Source organism: Giraffa tippelskirchi, chromosome 10, assembly GCF_054371585.1.
Source record: "Giraffa tippelskirchi isolate mGirTip1 chromosome 10, T2T-mGirTip1v1.2.pri, whole genome shotgun sequence".
NCBI lineage: Eukaryota > Metazoa > Chordata > Mammalia > Artiodactyla > Giraffidae > Giraffa > Giraffa tippelskirchi.
Window position 1 is genome coordinate 37,823,530 of NC_137284.1, and position 19,484 is coordinate 37,843,013.

At 36.0% G+C, this 19,484-nt stretch overlaps 1 protein-coding gene across 36 annotated transcripts in view; it reads right to left on the reverse strand.

Moving 5' to 3' along the window:
• Nucleotides 1–19,484, reverse strand: part of PICALM (phosphatidylinositol binding clathrin assembly protein) — a 97,292-nt gene that overhangs the window by 3,256 nt on the left and 74,552 nt on the right. For 12 of the 36 annotated variants that reach the window (XM_081537007.1, XM_081536999.1, XM_081536996.1 and 9 more), the window contains 5 exons: nucleotides 18,854–18,985; nucleotides 18,727–18,757; nucleotides 18,446–18,545; nucleotides 13,794–13,853; nucleotides 12,193–12,297 (listed from right to left, as the gene is read on the reverse strand). In XM_081537007.1, the coding sequence (XP_081393133.1) occupies nucleotides 12,193–12,297; nucleotides 13,794–13,853; nucleotides 18,446–18,545; nucleotides 18,727–18,757; nucleotides 18,854–18,985 (428 nt within the window). Of the gene's footprint in view, nucleotides 1–12,192; nucleotides 12,298–13,793; nucleotides 13,854–15,204; nucleotides 15,229–18,445; nucleotides 18,577–18,726; nucleotides 18,758–18,853; nucleotides 18,986–19,484 lie in introns of all 36 variants that reach the window. The other 24 variants (XM_081537009.1, XM_081537002.1, XM_081536997.1 and 21 more) reach the window with 7 other exon arrangements.

Sequence of the window (19,484 nt, forward strand, 5' to 3'; positions counted from 1 at the left end):
GGAGGGAGAAATGAGCTCAGAGGTTATCTACCATAGTTGAACTACCCACATACTGCCCTGAATATAGGGAATACTTAAGATCCTTGATTCAGCTTCCTGTTAGAATACATTTACTTGATTCTTGGAATTTGCTCCTATTGTTTAAATATACAAATAGACTTCTGAAATCAATAAAATATTTTTAGTATTTCCTCAAGTAAAGACAACTCCTGAAGTACCAAGATATTCCTTTTCATATCCATATCTCCTTCACCAAGTCTACTTGAAGAGTAATTTAAATCAAATATGAAGCCATTTTTTTCTCTCTCTTTTTAGTCACTAAGTCGTGTCCGACTCTTGTGACTCCATGGAATGTAGTCGGCCAGGTTCCTCTGTCCATGAGATTCTTCAGGCAAGAATACTTTGGAACAAACTTTAAATTTTTTTCCTCTACCTGCATTAGATTGCAGAGGCACGCAAGCACAGGAATGTTCAACTGAGCATTAAATCAAAGCTAAGTAGAAACAATTTCAATTCATATTTCAATATTCAAATTCATGTAAAGGATTTCAAGGCTCAAAATCTGTCTTTGTTGGCTCAAAGTGATCCCATTTCTGCCCTTTTTTTTTTTTGCACTACAGAGCATGAATAGCCAGTGAGTTGTCAACAAATATTAATATTACACCTCAAGCATATGCAATTTATTGTTTTGGGTGCCAAGATTAATTTACAGGTTTAGAAATCACCCTCAGTTATATCAGTGGCTGAGTCATTTTCTTAATCCAGATTTTGTTCTCAGAAATAAATGTTCAAAGACAACAGGAAGAGACAATGGAAAGGTTGTTGGAATTTACACAAGCAGCTATGGACAGGAGGACAGGACAGTAGGTCTGGGTTTGGAGATTCAAGTATCACTCAGGCAGAGAAGCTTAACTGGAAAGACGCTTCTCCTCCACCTTTCATACCAACCAGGATGACCATTCAGAAGCAAAATGATTTTAAGTAATCACTGAGCTGGAGGGAGTTAGGTGTTTCTCCAAAACATGTTTTTTCATTTGATGTTAAAACAAAAGTCCCTGCTTACCCTAGAACGCCAATCATCCAAAATCTACAGTCCCGTATGAGAGCCTCTCACTAAAACCTATTCTTGTATCACATTTTCATAAGGGCAGCAGTCTGAGAGGAAAATGCACTCTGAAGAATATGGGAAAATGGAACACCAGAATTCTTTTCTTTTCCATATGTGAGCACACTGCTAGAGAAAAGTCCTAGAGGCTTAATAATAATGTTGAAGAACATCAATTTTCCTTGGGGGAAAAACTGCTAGTTTCTAATACTTCTACTATTTGTTAAATTGGCAAAATAAATGCATACATAAGTCTTAAACACCTATTTTAAAAAAATGTAGCTACATTAAAACATGAGAAAATAAGACTCAATAGCCCCGTAGTGAAGTTGCGTATCAGCAACACCCATCTCAGGCAGATGGAACCTCAGCCCAGACTGGACAGGCTGACCGCAGAGGGTGCCAAGGGCTGAGCCGCACAGCAGTCCTTCACCGCCTGGTCCCAATCTCCCAGCACCCATACCAAAGGACATGCACATCACGCACTGGTGAGAAAGCAGTCAGTTCAGAGAGCAAGTAAGGAAACTGAAGGAGGGAAATACACTGCAAGAGCCCAGTCACTGCTCAAGGAAAGAAGGAAGGAGAGAGTGCACCAAAGGGCAACAGGATCCTGGTGGGTGAGAACCAGCAGGATTTAAGGAGCCTGAGAAAGTCACCCGAAACTACAAGGGTTAGGTCTCCTTTACTTATCATTCTTGAGAGTATGTTAAAGAGTATGTAGGGCTGCTCAGTACTGGAGGATAAGTAATTAAAAAAAGAAAAATCCAATGATCTTTGTTAATTGCAAAATCACTGTATTTTACAAGGTAGCAATAAGACAAATTGTAACTGACCACTGCAGTCATATTCTACTACAAATATGCCAACACACACACACACACACACACACACACACACATATCCAAACAAAAGAAAGACTTTCACTTAGTTATCTCAGTAACATTCTCTATACCACAATTTCCACAGAGCTAAAAAAAATTAGTACAGCCATCAGTTTGTTCAAATTAAATTGACCTATCCCACAACTAAATATGCCATTTAAACAAATGGTCAGTCTCACTAGTCTAAAACAGACATACTTAAGTTTTTTCTCATTTTATATAAAAATGAAATATTGAGCAATGAAAGAAGAGCTGAATATAAATAAATAAAAATACTGAAATGTACAGGTAATTGATGATGGCAACACTCAGTTGACACTCCTCCACCCTCTTTCTCCACTTGAATCAATCTTTATAAAAATGTTGCAATAAAGCAGATTTTTTCTTTTCCCTTTTTGGCTATAGTGTGTGTTTAGCATAGTAAAGACAACAGTACAGAAATCATAAGTTAACTTCAAAAAAAAGCAAAATATTCCAATAAAGGAATTTTTAAAAATAGAGTTCTATCAATATACTAAAGACCATAAAATAAAAATGGTTATTACTCCTTCATTCTACAACATTCAACACCAAAGAAAGAAAATTTCATGTTAGAACAAGCAAACAGCGTCAGTCTCAGAAAGTGAGCCTAGTGCAACTGAAAGCTTACAGGAGAATAAAGGACCGGGCATTTTAGGACAAACTTCTTGACATACATACTGGCTGTGTTTAGAATTCTTACAGAAGGAGCAACTCTGTCACATCTTTACATTTGAACTTGAATCCAAAAGCCTGGATAGCAAATAGCAACACTGTAAAGACTCATGTCTTTGCTCAAGAGGCAAAGTCAGCATCTTAGGAGAAAAATGGGTGTTTCTTCTTTTGCCAAGAATGAGAGCACAGTTTTATGGAAAGATGGAGATGAATCTAATCCTGGCTCTTTCGTAAAATGGGGTTAAGAGAGACCCAATACCCTAATCTCCCTTAATGGCTGCTTGAGGATTGAAATATACAAAAAGCACTCAGCTCATTGAGTGGCATATACTAGTCACTCAAATATTAGTTCAACTTTCCTTACCCTCTACAATCAAATGCTCATCTAGTTTTATGTAATAGGATCAGCTCGAATCTCACTCAATCTGCATTGCTCTTTTAAGAGTTTTTATTTTACCATCAACCAGTCACTTGTGCTTCCATATTATACTCACCTTCAGGCTCCTTAAATGTATAGAAACGTAAGAATAAGAAATATATTTTGTCTCTTGTTCAGCAACTAGCAGTGACTTACACACAATAAACATTCTATAACATGTTAAGTTAAAAATGTAAAACTTACATTTTAAAGTAAAACTAAGTAAAATTTACACATTCTATAACATGCTAAGTTAAAATGTTTTTTGGTGATAAAACAAGCTCTGTATAAAAACGATCACCGAAGTGGGGTTTTAGAAGAAAATATTACAACTTCCCTATTTTTACCCTCTTAAAATGTCTATTTCTACATGTTTTTAATGTATATATGGTTTTTCCAGTGGTCATGTATGGATGTGAGAGTTGGACTATAAAGAAAGCTGAGCGCCGAAGAATTGATGCTTTTGAACTGTGGTGTTGGAGAAGACTCTTGCGAGTCCCTTCGACTGCAAGAAGATCCAACCAGTCCATCCTAAAGGAGATCAGTCCTGGGTATTCATTGGAAGGACTGATGTTGAAGCTGAAACTCCAATACTTTGGCCACCTGATGCGAAGAGCTGACTCACTGGAAAAGATCTTGATGCTGGGAAAGATTGAGGGCAGGAGGAGAAGGGGACGACAGAGGATGAGATGGCTGGATGGCATCATCGACTCGATGGACATGGGTTTGGGTGGACTCAGGGAGTTGGTGATGGACAGGGAGGCCTGGCATGCTGCAGTTCATGGGGTCACAAAGAGTCGGACACGACTGAGTGACTGAACTGAACATTGCTATAAGAATACAGAAGTATAAATACACTGAGGGTACATGCTTAAAGACTACTTTCCTGATACTGCTGTGTAATCAAAACATTTTAGAAACCTCAGCCCTACTTAATATGATTTCCCCGAGACATTACCTACAAAACTAAGCCACAGCAAGATATGCTGATTTTGAATGTTACTGAATCCAGATGAATAAGATATAAACATACAGTATTGCACTGCAATATTTTATACTAAAGACAATGCTATTCTCAGCTGCCTCTGAGAAGTATGGCTATAAAGAGAAAACTTCTCTACTGCATAAGGTAAAGGGCCTGTCCTGGAGGCTGAGTCAAATGCCTTTGATAACTGTTTCCTGGCTTTATGTTCAACACAACCCCATCATGGGCTTCTGCCCATCAGTAACACCAAAAGTAATGCCAACATTACTCCTGTCACCTTCAAAGCACTACTCATCTTATTTTAGGGGCAGAAAACAGCGACCTAAGAGAATCTCCCTTTAAATTTATGTTGTTTCTAAACCTCTCTACATAGGAGTAATGTTATTCCAAAACGGCATCTGAGACATCTCCTTAGAATCATGGCAACGTAAATTGACAAAGAATGAAAGAAAACCAAACTGAAGAGAGGGATATGGATCGCAAGACTTCTTAAACTCATGGAAGGAAATATTAACTGCTAAAGCTAAAAATAAACATTTCCGTATATAAGAAGTGTTTCCAGGGTAAGACAAGTCTGTTTAAAGGTCAATTTGATGGATGAAAATCCTGAAAACTGGCTCAGCTTATGTGAATAAAATGTTCACGGCTCATTCATATAAGACTTTAACTTCTCATCCCTTGAAAACCAAAGAAAATGAAAAGCTTAGGTTTATGCTAACTGGTACATAAGGAGATGAAATAGTAATTATACCTAAAATGCACCACTTATTTGCTATTTATTGAAAATATGGCACTTTCCTTTGGTCAAAAAAACTTTCAAACTGTGTTCCATATAGGAGCTTGAGGCTATTACCTGATTTATCTATTAGGCTTCAACTTAAAATATCTAAGGAGAGAGCTCCTTAGACTTGGACATTTTCACAAAAGGTTTGCTACTGCCACCAAAAAGGGGGCGGGGGGGGCTTATAAACTATACTAAATTGGACCAAATAAAAATTTTAACATAAAATAAAGCTTGGTACTTTATGGTAACACTACCTCCACAAATGCTAAAATACATAAGGTAAAATCATCATTTTATAGATAAACTGAGGCTCATCAAATTTCCAATGGCAACTTTCTCTGAAATACCTGGTTAGTGGGGTGTCGAGGTGACGAATTTGTTGAACTATCCTCCCAAAAGGTATCAATATGTTGAAGTCCCGATCCCTATGAATGTATCTATGAAAGTGACCTATTTAGAAACAGGGTCTCTGCAGATGTAATCAAGTAACAATGGGGTCATTAGGGTAGGCCCTAATCCAATGACTGATTTCTTTCTAAGAGGGAAATGCCACATGAAGACAGAGATGCAAGGAGGGTGCCATGTGCGGGAGGCAGAGGATGATTTGGGCTGCCAAAAGCTGGAAGAGGCAAGGAAGGGTCCTCCTCTAGAGAACTGGGGAGAAGCATGGCCTGCTAACACCCTATTACTGGGCTGTAAGCCTCCAGGACTGCGAGAGATGAAATTCCTGTTGTTTGAAGCCATCGATTTTGCGGTTCACGCTGTTATGGCAGCCACAAGACACCAACAACAGACTCAAAGCAGTCCCAGTTCCTGAAGCAGTCTGACTGCTTCCTCTCTAAAATCTTCTATCTCTATTAATCTCCACTCAGCTAGAATTTATGGCTATATTTAATATGTAGAAAAAGTTTAATATTAGAAAGATAATTTTTTAAAAAGGATTTGCCTAGTCTATGTCAGTCAATACACACTGTGTGCCTTCTATATTTTCAGTGCTATACACAGTCACTGATGTTCATCATGAAGACTTTGTAGAACCTCACAGTCACCCAAGATTTTATGAATATGTTCCAGTTTTGTTGCAAACAAGACTTAGATTTCCACCTTCTAGGAAAAAAAAAATGTCCTCAGCAAAAATCCAGCGAAAAGGCCTGGTTCTACATGTTGTCTTATTAACGATAATGGTCAGCAGATGGGACTCCTCCAATTTTTGTTTTGATTGGTTCAGGTAGGCCCAGGGGACTGCAGAAACATTCTCACCAATGGTACTAAATCCCAATTCCCAAAGTAAATCCCCCTCCATGAGATCTTCTACTAAGCAAGGAGGAATGATCACAACACACTGCTGACAAGGCAAAAGGCTCCACAGAAATGCAGCTGGGCAGATCAGCTGACAGAGAGGCACTGCCAACACCCACAATTAACACACCAAGAAAGTAAAAAAAAAAAAACAAAAAACGTAAAGCCTAAAAGCAAAGAGAGCTATTAGCTCTCACACACAAGAAAGTCATTAAAAAGGCCTTTTTTTTGGTAAGACTTAAATTATTCCAATAGCCAAAGCTAACAGTACCCCCATTTAGGTCGGTAAAAAGCACTCACAACTAGCCATTATGTCCTTTCAGACACTCAACTGATGTCATACTTTCTTAAATCTGGCAGATACAAACAAAAACACAGCAGCCATTTTACTTCTTATCCATATCCTCTACTAAAAACACCCTCAAAGCCTCCCAATACCAATCAGAAAAACAATAAAACTTTTAATAAGCTTATTTTAAAAATTAGATCCCTAAATATAACACTCTATGGTTTTCATATTGCTTTTTGGAAAACAGACTGATAAGGGTATCAGTATGAGATTCTCATATAAAAAAGTGGTAAGAACATAAACACAACGCCCCCACCCACCAAATCGTCAACATCTCAACTGTTTTATGAACATTCATTAAGAGACTGTTACTTCACATCACTGTAACTTAAAAAAAAAAAAAAGAAAGAAAGTGAAACCAGGTTAACTGTCTTCATGCTTAGTAACATAATTGCTGCATTACTGCAACGTAGAACAAGTTTACAAACTATTAACCGGCAATGTACATTTCAATTTATATACCAGAATGAACCAGTGTTTATATAAAGCACAAGCAAGAGAGGGCAGTAAGAGTCCCCATTCTCCCCAAGTTAATAAACACACTAGTAACTGGTAATAGGAAATCAAATAGTGTGAGGAAGCACGGAAGAGAAGAAAAAAAAAGCATTAGCCATATGGTTCTAGTATTCTCCATAGAGTAAAACATATAGAAAGATACACTCATGTAGAGCATTAAAAAAAAAAAAAAGCTACAACATTAGTCACGAAACAGAACATCTTTAAGCTGTGTGAAAATATTTTAAAAAATATAGAATTAGCACAAAATGTGAACAGAACATGAAGTGTGTAGGTCTATAGGAACATTAGAGTATGGTCTATTAAATAAATTAAGGCTATACTGAAGAACAAAACAGTCTGAGCTAACAGCCATGTGAAAGGTATTACCTACTTTCTTGCTAGTGGGCACTAACATAGCACCACGAGTACCTAAATATAATTTACAACGCACAACACATTGTTTGGAATACGTCACTAATGGTAATATGATAAATATATGCGGGAGGGTTGAGGTACCCTCAAGAATATTAACTTGGAAAAAAAAAAAGAATATTAACTTGGTGTCATAGTAAGTAGGTAAGAGACCAGGAGCTATAAGTTACGTCTTTAGTAAATAATGGCTCCCAAAAGAAATACTTCAAGAAATAGGAAGACTTCTGACAATAGTAGGAGAACTGGGATTTGATTAAAAGATTCTATTTTGATGGGATTTTGCTTATAAACTATCATTTATTTTATACTGTATAAAGAGACATCTTTGCCTCAAAGAATTTTTATTGAAACAAAGAAAGCATAGCAACTAAAAGGTTTAAATTAAACATTAAGAAAAATTATTTTGTTTACTGCTACCACTGAACAGCCAAAGTTAATAAAAGAAACTAGCTTTGTTATTGTTCAGTTGCTCAGTCATATCCAACTCTTTGCAACCCCATGGACTGCACCACGCCAGGCTTCCCTGTCCTTCACCGTCTCCTGGAGTTTGCTCAAACTCACGTCCATTGAGTCGGTGATGCCATCCAACCATCTCATCCTCTGTCGTCCCCTTTTCCTCCTGCCTTCTCTCTTTCCCAGCATCAGGGCCTTTTCCAATAAGTAGACCCTTCGCATCAGGTGGCCAAAGAATTGGGAGTTTCAGCTTCAGCATCAGTCCTTCCAATGAATATTCCGGACTGATTTCCTTTAGGGTGGACTGGTTGGATTTCCATGCAGTTCAGGAGACTCTCAAGAGTCTTCTCCAACACCATCATCAATTCTTCGGCGTACAGCCTTCTTTATGGTCCAGCTCTCACATCCATAACATGACTACTGGAAAAACCACAGCTTTGACTAGATGAACCTTTGTTGGCAAAGCAATGTCTCTGCTTTTTAATATGCTGTCTAGGGTGGTCACAGCTTTTCTTCCAAGGAGCAAGGGTCTTTTAATTTCATGGCTGCAGTCACCATCCACAGTGATTTTAGAGCCCAAGAAAATAAAATCTGTCACTGTTTCCCCCTCTATTTGCCCTGAAGTGATGGGACCAGAAGAAACTAGCTAAGAATTATTAAAAACTAAAGCATGAGAAACTCTTTCCTACTCCGAAGATAAATAAATAGTTTAATTCTTAAATGATTAAAAATATTCAATCATGAAATTAAAGGCATCTTCATTCCTCAGGTTAGTCATCTAACATTTTAGCTTACAGTCGATTAGCAAAGAAATTAAACCAATTTTGCACACTGCTTTAAATTACTACAGTGGTTGTAAGTAAAAAGATACTGAGTAAGTGACACAATGGAAAAGGTAAGTTTTCAACCAAATTCCCTTGTTTGACAAATAATGTTCAAAACCTGTTATGAGTCAGGCACTATTTTAGGAACCATGAACATCAAAGTTATACAAGCTTGCCTCTGTGAGGGTTATAGTCTAGTATAGGCAACTCTCACTAGATCAAATGGATGGAAGGAGGGATGGATGGACAAATGGACAAACTGACAGATGCTAAGTAGTGACAAATTCTGTAAAGAAAAATAATGCAGAATAGGGAAAAGAACTTCAAATGTCAGGAGAACTGAAAAGGGATGAGAGATAACTTAGAATGAGTAAAGAGTAAATCCACTTTATGACAGACAAAGTTGTTCTAGAAAGACAAAACAGCAGTAGAATACTGGATAATTACTGTGAATTGAGAAGGCATGAAGCTGGAAGAACATGAATGTTCTGTTTATTCATTATTATTTCAAAGAAAGGGAAATTCTGTGAGGTAGTTTTTAAGACAAAAGAAAAGGTGAGGGTATATCTTACATGTTCAGTTATATTAGATTCATTTCCTTAGTGAGTCCTTGAGTCTGGAGATAAGATGCTACAAATACTGCCTACAGAAGTTTACTCCAGTATTTACACATGGATTAAATTAGAAAGGCAAGAAAGGTTCCAATCTGGGTTAAGGATTATAGACTGCAAAAAGGAAGGGGCTAAGAATAGCAGATGAACAATTAGTGGGACACTGTGACAAGATATATGGAAAACAAAGAAGGGAAAGGAATTAAAAGCAACATTATAAAATTTAAGATTCTGACTTTCAATTGGTTCAAATAACTCTGTAAGGAGAAGTCCAAAGCCTCTCTGAACCACTTCACTGCCACCCAATCTTCTTCTCCTCATCATCAATTTGCCTTCTTCATTTGCTTTTCTCAACCAGTAATATTTAAAATTAACTACTGACTTCAAATTTGATTTCTCAACTAGAAGCTTGTTTCCTAATGTTCTCATTCTCTTCTGGCAGAAAGTAACTAGAAAAGGGCAGTTCTATCACTATTTCATTTATATACTTGGAAATTCTTGCACTGTTTTGGTGTTTTAGTGATAGTTAACATGGATTTCAAAAGGAAACAAGATATAAAATCTGTGTTACGAACTGATGCCAGGGGGCTAGCAATTTTTTTAAGGTAGATTCTTTTTTAAACTATATTAAAAACACACCAAAAAACCCTCATATAAAATGTTTCAAGGTTAAAAGCATTATCCAAAACTATATAGGATGCTCTTGACAACTACAGCAGTTCTATCTTATATACATAAATATCATTTATAATCCAACAGGAAACCCAAGCAATTAGCAGAGTGGTTCACTACTGACACAGGAAGACACTACTACCGTAGTGGCCACATGGGCTGAGGACCAGCAGCAGAGAGGCAATGTGGCACAAATGAGCACTGGACCAGGAGGGAACCAAGTTGCATTTCATCACTTGTTTAGTTTAGTTGAAGAACCTTTCCAAACCTCAATTTTTTAAAAATAAAGAATGGTGACACTAGTGCTAGTAGGCCCACCTACCTTAAACATTATTTTGAGAATGAGGTAATGTATGTGAAAGTGTTTGCAAACTGTCAGGTAGCATCCAAGCTTAATGTAACAATATATTCTGTTCTTGAGACAGGAGCTTGCAAGACAAGACCCACATTAGGTGCAGGGTTTAGCTATGCATCAGGGAAAATGAGGTAGGTAGTGGTTACCAGTAAACTTACAGCCCCAAAATATAGTTGTTTTCTTTTTCCTCTAAATAATTTAAGTTCTTTATCACTTGGTCTTGTAACAGTAAAAACCCAAAGCAATTTTTAAAAATAAATTATATATACCTGAAGTTAAAAATGTGGGTAACAAAGAAAAACTAAAAAACAACAGGAAGACATACAAACTAAAGAAAGGATCTACATCAAAAGTTAAGGAAATCATCAACAGCTTAATGTTATCAAAATCTATATATTTCTTTAACAGTATTCAGCCAATACTCAGAACTGCTGCTGGTAAAAGATGGAAAAGAAAGAAAACTATAAATACCCATAATCTAATTTATAAAAACAAATGCATAAAAAAGATAACCACACCAATTACCTCATCTGCCAACTAACTTCATTATAAATACTTAACAGTTTGAGGAGCAAGAAGAAAAGGTCACTTTAACAAGGACAAATAGGAATAAAAGAGGCATCTGGGGAAATACAAGAAATTCAAAGAACATAGATTTTACCTCTCAATCAGAACTAAATTCACTATCTACTACTCCCAGTCACTGGCACTGCCCAAGATATCAATTTACTAAATGAGTTCAATACTCAAAAAGGCTGAAAAATGAAACTGTCTCTTCTGCTTCACTGGTCTATGAGATATAGACTAACTTAACTGGATCAATACAAACTAATTTTTGCAATGTAACACTGTATACACTGGCAAGTGTAAAACTACCTGCATTCAAGTGGAAAAGGAATAACAAGTCCATCAACAAACATGCTCACAAATGCTTTCAAATAGCATTAAACACATAAAATAATCAATCAGCTGGCACTGGAAGCCACGAAAGAAGGTGACTTTTACAATCACATGTCAGTATTTCCAGCTGTTAAACGATATGAGCAGGGTCATAGAGAGGGATTAGCCAACCTATCTCTTTACAAAGGTCTCATCCCACAGGATGTCGTCAGAAAGGTAAATAACAGAGAAACTTCTTATCTCCTCTCCTAACCATAATGGGAGAAGCGTTTTTTAAAAAAAAAAATCCAGATTTCCCTGATGCTAACAATAGTGAGATGAAAAAGAAAGAGTGAATATTTAGGTGAATTTTCATGAACTGAAGAAGGCCTTAGAAACACCTGAAGAGCAAAGTCTTTCCTGTGAAGAAATTAGGTCAGCATGGCATTTCAAGCTTTTTTTTCTTCTGCGGGGAGAGGGGTATCTGTTTTTAAATACGATCTTCAGCAGGAGAAAGTTATCTAATGAAAAATAGCATTCAGAACTTTTGAAGACTTATTAAGTTTCACAGACATCTCAACGGCAACACCTTCACTGTGGCATTCAAGCCAAGGTACTGAGTTCTGAGTTCAAGGTTTCTAAGGCCAACACAGGAGAGCACGTATCAGAATTGTTATCAGAAAGAAGGTTTCTTAACCTCTTAACCCACCAACTGTTAAGTTATCAAGACTTTTCCATCTTTAGCTATCTGTAATCTGCTTATCCTTTCTTTCCAAATAATCAACATTCCTAAAAGCTCTAACATGAGAAAGATACGAGAAGAAAGTATCATCCTCCATGAAGGGAAAAAATGCTAACAACTTGGTTTTTTGAGCTGCATAAAAGGGTTTTTTGGTATTACATTTCTTCCACATCAAGCACAGTAAAAGTTACGTGCAGCATGTTAATTAGTACCTGTGCTCCTGATACAGGGCCAAAAGGGTTTGGTGGTCTCATGACAGGCTGGCTGTATATTAAGCCTGGTTGTGTCATTACAGGTACACTTCCCATTGGAGGAGGCTAAAAAAACAAAAGGCAAAAATTCTCAAGTTAAAGGATGCTGACTCACATTTTCCTTATTATGAGTAAGTAAACAAGAAGGATGATAATGATGGTCAGTACTAGTACATCTGAATTAATTCAAAGGGAAAATGTCTATAAATGCAAATAAGACTGATAGCTAAAAATTTTAAGAAAATTTTTTTTGGTATTGAAAATCTTTCATGTGCTCATTTTTTCAAGTTTACCAAAAAACTCAACTTCTTCTATATGAATTGCAAAATTCAAACTACAATAAACAAACAAAATAATTTAGACCAAAAAAAAATTCCAAATTTGCCATCTTTAGATACAGGGAAACTTAAAACTATAAAATGGCTAAGACATTTCAAAGTAAATTGCCTTTGCTTATCAAATCCAGTCCTTATGCCACAATGCAAGTAAGCACAAGGGAAAATAGTTGATTCTTTGAAGAAATTTACCTTCAATAGTTCTTTCATTTTATTTTACACATTTTTAGAGAAAACCAAGAAGAGGCTTAAATTACACACACAGAGGTTAGTTCATTCTTAAGTAACTGAAAATAAATCTCAAACAACCATCTCTTTAAAAATTACCACTCCATGATATAAAATTAACATAAATGACAGAACAGAGTATATTTATTTTGGTTAAAATGCAATATTCTAAAATCTTATCTTTCTGCAAGTTCTATTTAACTTTTTAAGATGACTCTTATTTTCAGTGATTCACTTTATGAGTTTTCTGTGTAGACACCCTTTTTATGTAATGACTACTAATCCAAAAGCTTTTATGAAACTTTTTCATATGCAGGAAAAGAGCTACTTTCACTAAGACGTAAATAAAGAATTAGCAGAAGTAGCCACAGCAGCAATACCAATGGATGAATGCTGCCTCCCACCAGCAACAGTTTCCCAGAATGTGTAGTGGGCTGAAGCTACTATACCTTCATTTCTTATTTGAACCTGTATATTAAGAGAGCTGGGAGAGTAAGGGCAGTTTATGATGTGGGTTGTGGGCAGCTTAAAAGTTTAAACACTGTTTCTGTACTATACCAATCATGTCATAGGAAAATTTCCCTGGCCTTCACTAAACTAAATTTACCCCCTATACAATGCAAGAAATATCAACTCCCCACATCCACTATAGTAGTATTAAGGTTATAAGACCTCACTGGTATTAATATAAGGTCAAAGCAACAGAGACTTGGAGTTAACATTAATGTTTAAATGAGTTCACAGTGAAGTATAGATGCCTAACAAAACTTATGAGAGGAAAAATAAGCCAAGTAATACAGTGAACATTAATAAATAATATTTGTTGTATAATAACTATTCTAGAAATACTTATGAAACCTATCCTATGGTGCAAGGTTCTGTACTAGTTACTAAGGGTATATGTGGCACTAACTCTTTTTTCAGTTAAGTTTGGAAATAAACACGTGTTAAATGTAGGTCAGTCGATTTTCAAAAAGCTGTGTTGGGAAAAATACTTACAATTCCATATCCTATCATGCCTGTTGGTGTAGTAGCAGGATAGGCCATTACAGGGGGGGCCTGACATGGTGAGAGAAAAAACAAAGAAGCAAGTGTAACTCACATATGTCAATGGAGTCCACGTAATTAATAGCTAAAGAAGAATTGCTAAGACAGCTGTGATTAAAGGTGATATATGTGTTCGTTAATAACTGTGTCAAGCTCAATGGCAAAAGGAGTCTTGAAATTAGCAGAAAAGTAGAATTATTAGAAAGAAAAAATACCATTTAAACTTAGATGCAACAGTGATCTAAGATTTCAATGTGCTTTTTACAGCATTAAAAATACTCAGATTTTTAGAAATACTCAAATCCTGTAACGTAACGCCTGTCTCTCCCATAAAGATGTCTGCCCAGAAAAAGCAGCACAGTGAATGTTCCTAGGTGCTTCACTTCTGCAGCAAAGACAAAACTTAAAGATCTCAAATCAATGAACAATCTAATCTTCCAAAAGACTAGTTTCTAGGGACCTCATTCACTTCTTTCAAATGAGCCCAAAGATTTCAAACCACTACAGAGTATGACTCGTTTGTATGTAGAGTATACATATTAATATTCCAATTTATTCTGTAAATTATTTAAAATATCTTCTGCAAAGCACCAATTCAGAGGAGTAATACATTTTCAAGTCTGTTTATGCTTAAATGTCTAAAAGAATGATCTACCACTAAGATGTTTAAGGTCCTTCCTCTTCCCACTTCAATTCATGCTTTGAAATATACAACCTCAGCAAGAATCATTTTAGATATATTTGCTGTCTTAACAACATTCCCTATGTGTTATCTTTTAATAAAAACTTAAGATGAATACAGGTGAAAGACCAATAACACTGCTAGAACATAAAAAAATAACAAATTATATGGCAATTTGAACATACACATGGAGAAGTTAAATAAAGCATAACTAAAGTGAATAGTTAAAAGTTTAGTATTTGAGTGAGCATGTAGAACTTATTGGTCTCTCCCTCCTTAAAAATCAAGAGCTGCAAGAGCAGTAGACAAACTGCCAAGTACAGCAGAAGCCTGTAAGATTTCATGCAATTGTTATTTTCAACATTACCACAATCACCATTTCCCTTCATTCAGAAGTCATCAAGTGCATAGTGGAAGCACAGATACAAACACAGACGCCCAGCCATCTGGCAGCAAATGGCAGAATATTAAGCAAGAAAAAAAATTTATATTTCCCATGCTACCATCAGAATCAATTCTGCAACAAACCCATGAAATCAGTAGATGCTAGGAAGAATTTCTGGCACATTGAAAATTTGAATGTGAAAACAAGTAATAGCTGGAAGGTTATGAGATTCTGCTACAGCAGTGGTTAATAGCATGCCAATTTATTGCAAAAAAGGCTAGTTTTTGGTCACTTACGTATTGTGGAAAATGCATGCCATTCTGTTTTTCCCAGGGAGAACAATTACATAATGCAATAACACTGGATTAGAACAAGTACTTACACAACAGAAAATACATAGAGAGCATTTTAGTTCACATGTACATTCATTAACTACCTAGAATTCCTTGTATTTCCAGTATCTAATGGAAGAACATCTATACTAAAACACTATCAAGGTTGACAAGGGAAATTTAGTCTTTGGCATCATCACCTTACTTACGTAAGAGTTTACTGATTACAAGTGTCATTAAAATATAAAATCTATCAGTAGTATGAATAGTGCAAAGTCCAATGCATACCATAAACAGGGATGCATTGTAAAATGAATAACCACACGAAAAAAAGCAAGCAGTTAAGAGTTGGTAGTATAACATCATTATATAGTTTAATAAAATATCAATAAATTTGTTTTAACTTTTTAAAAGTTTAAAAACCTTGACAGTGTTTAAGGATTAATAAAAAGGTTAGAAATGTAAAGAAATGTCATAAGCAGCAGTTTATCTAAGTAGTGAATCACATCACCAGCCCTAAATGTTAGTCATTAAAAAGAACCTCTATAAAATACATACATACAAATATTTTAACAAAGTCCTCAAGAGATGACACACCTTACCATATACAACACAGCACCATAGATACGGTTTCTTATCAACACATTCTAGATGGTTAGATGCCTATTACATTCTAACAATCAATCTAAGGTCAAGTGCTATTTGCAAACTTCTAATATTTCATATAGATTACTACTAATTTAATATAAAATAAGAAAATAGTCATTGTATTTTCATATCAGCATTCAGATTTATATCATGGTTCATATGTTGTATCAATGTATGATTCACACCTAGAGGTGTGTTACAGTGGGAAAAACACTGGATTCAGAGTCAGAAGGGATGGGTTTCAATTTAAATCTGCTTCGGAGCTGCTTTCCACTTGAGGGGAAAAAAAAAATTACTTTACCCTTACAGTTGGGACAACAGCTGCTCCCAAGAGTGCACTAATTATAGAGTCAGGGTAGTGTGTATATATATGTGTGTGTGTGTGTGTGTAAAATGTAAACTATTTAAAAATGTAAGGTTTTATTATTGGTGATGGTAGTGACCACTACCAGGAAAAAAGTTGTTGTTTAGTCGCTAAGTCATGTCCAACTCTTTAGAGCCCATCAGGTTCCTCTGTCCATGGGATTTCCCAGGCAAGAATACTAGGGTGGGTTGCCATTTCCTTCTCCAGGGGAATCTTTCTGACCCAGGGATCAAACCCGTTATCTCCTGCATTGGCAGGTAGATTCTTACTGCTGAGCCATCAGGGAAGCCCAGAGAAAAAGTACTGATTTTAAAAGGTGGCTAAATTTTAATATTATTTTCCACTAATGAAGACTGAGATTAATAAAACTCTCTAGATGATGTCATGGAAAACTTTAATAGCACACTATTTTTAGCTCAGCCCTATATTTAATTTTTACAATTAACCCAAGGAAAACAGCAAAACAGCACAATGCTCTGGAAGAGATTTAATAACAAAAGTGGCTATAACAAGGATATGAGGGTCTCTAACAACAGGAAGGACACAATGTGTAGCTTGCATAATCAAAATGCTGCTTATTAGCCTGAGTTTGCAAGAAAGCATGTTTCAAATTTTTCTACAAAAAGAAACTGGTTTTCTCTGACCCAGGAAGACATATCGGATTGGTAAACAGTAGCTGACCAAGGGTAGCGGTACAGCCACAAAACTATTCAGGGAAGACCATACCTTATGGTAATTAAAACCATTAGAACTTCTTTAGTATTAGATGTTAACTCATTGGTCCTCCCTGGAGGCTCAGACAGTGAAGAATCTGCCTGCAATGCAGGAGACCTGGGTTCGATCTTTGGGTTGGGAAGATTCCCTGGAAAAGGAAATGGCAACCCTCTCTAGTATTGTTGCCTGGAGAATCCCATGGACTTTAATTATTATACAATTAATTTTCATTATTCATAGATTCTGTATTTGCAAATTTGCTACAAACTAAAATTTATTTGTAATCCCCAAATCAATACTTGGTGAAGCTTTTGAAGTCTTTCATATACATGTGCAAAGTGGTGAAAAATTTGTCACCATATACATCCAGTTCTGACAGGAAGATAACCAGAGGGTGGAGAACTAGGGAACAGTGCGGTATACTTGAAGAAGCTCTGGCTCTGGGGCCAGTTGGGTAGGTCTAGAGTTTCAACTCAGGTACCAATTAGCGAGGTGGTCAACTTAATACCTCTGAATCTCCTTTTCTCTTTTGTAAAATAAAAGAATATATCATCTACTAGAATAAAGTTATTTAGGATTTAAGATTATAATCTATGTGAGATGTGTGAATGTGTATATATACACAGCTGAAACTATACTTGCTTGGTTTTTGTTAGTACTGTCACCTAATTTTTATAGCTGATTCTTATTTGCTGCACTTAAGGTTCAAAAGATCCTGATGCTGGGAAAGACTCAAGGGGTAGAAGAAGGGAACGACAGAGGATGAGCTGGTTGGATGGCATCAGAGACTCAATGGACATGAGTTTCAGTAAACTCCAGGAGTTGGTGATGGACAGGGAGGCCTGGTATGCTGCAGTCTGTGGGGTCGCAAAGAGTCGGACACAACTGAGAGACTGAAATGAAGGTTCTTAAAGTCACCAGAACACTGAATTAGTGAACACTGAGCCATTGTTAGGGGAAACACATGTATGTGTGTGAAATTAGCAACTGATCCAGTGTTATTTATTTTAGATAAATAAATAATAGATTTGAAACCAGCAGTAGAGAATAATGATTAAGAGCATAGCCTCTGAGGTAACACTGCCTGAGTTCTAAAAACCCACCCCATCTTTTTTATTTGGGCTTATTACTTAATAATCCTATGTTTCTATTTCCTCATCTGTAAAATGGGGTAATAATAGTTACTACCATGTAAGGTTAATTTGAGGATGATATAAAACAAAACCACACAGTATTTGTTAGAATGATGTCTGGCACAAAATAACCCTTAAGTAAACGTTAGCTACAAAAATGTACCTGGCAAATAGTGTCAACCCAGCTTCCTTTAGAAGCTGAATAAAAGAAATAAAAATTACTTTTATTTCTTAAATTTTGTAACAACCTTTGGACTTATGCTTTATCACTGCTTTAAACACATTTTCACGGTACTTATTTACCTAAATTATTCATGTTAGTATATCATGAGATTTTCCAACTCACCATTGTTGCAGCATTCCACGCAGTTGTTGGTGCAACCTTTGGTTGCCAGTTAGATCCTCCAGTTAGCTTCTTTTCACCTGGCTGACTCCAATTTACATCACTTTAAATAAATACAAGTGAGATATAAATGTCTGTAATTATGAAGTTTCTTTACTATAAATTTAGATTGAACAGAGCATTTAAGATGCAGATTAACACTTATACACATACTTTCTTGAGATAAAAGCCAAACCAACCTCTAGATGGCACATGGGAAAAAATAATACAAATTTAACACTCACTTCTTAGTGGTTCCATTTCCAATGCCAAGATCTAGGACAGGAGGAAAAAAAAAGCATTTAAAAACTAGACTCATTTTTATAAAACAACTTATTGCAAAGAAGACTTAAGAATTCAAAATATACTTACTGCCCACAAGGTTGGCTAAGGATGAATCCAAGTCATCAGATACTAACTTGTTAGGTGGGAGTTTCGCAACGGGAAGACTCTGGTTCTGAGAGGCCACTGTTGGTTTGAGAAGTCCACCTAGTTCATCAAAGCCTTAAAGTTACAAACAGATGAAATAGGATTTTGTAAGGAACTTTATAGAGCTACAGCTTTCTAAAGGAGGTCTCTGCCTTTTCTTCTTGTTTAATGGAAAATTCCTCTAAGAAAATGGGCACTAATAAATGCTCTTAAATGGAAAAAAAGAGAAATCCACCATTTCAAAGTAAATCGATTGAAGAGGCTGTATGTACTTTGGCAGAATTCATTCGTCTTACGTCATAACAAAATTACATTAAAGTTAAAGGGAATGAAGAAAGAAGCATTCAAGTAAACTACTCTTATTCCAAAACTGGGATGAGAAGGGGATGGAATTAATCCTCCCCCCTCAGCTGATAAAGTCTTCTGAAGACTCACTCACACTTGAAGAAATACAGGTAAAAAATACATCTCTGAAAAAACATTTAAGAAACCATATTTTATAGACCTTTTTATACTCTTCAAAGTGAAGAATGTAAGGTATATGTAAAACAGTACATTAGAATCAAGTGAAAAT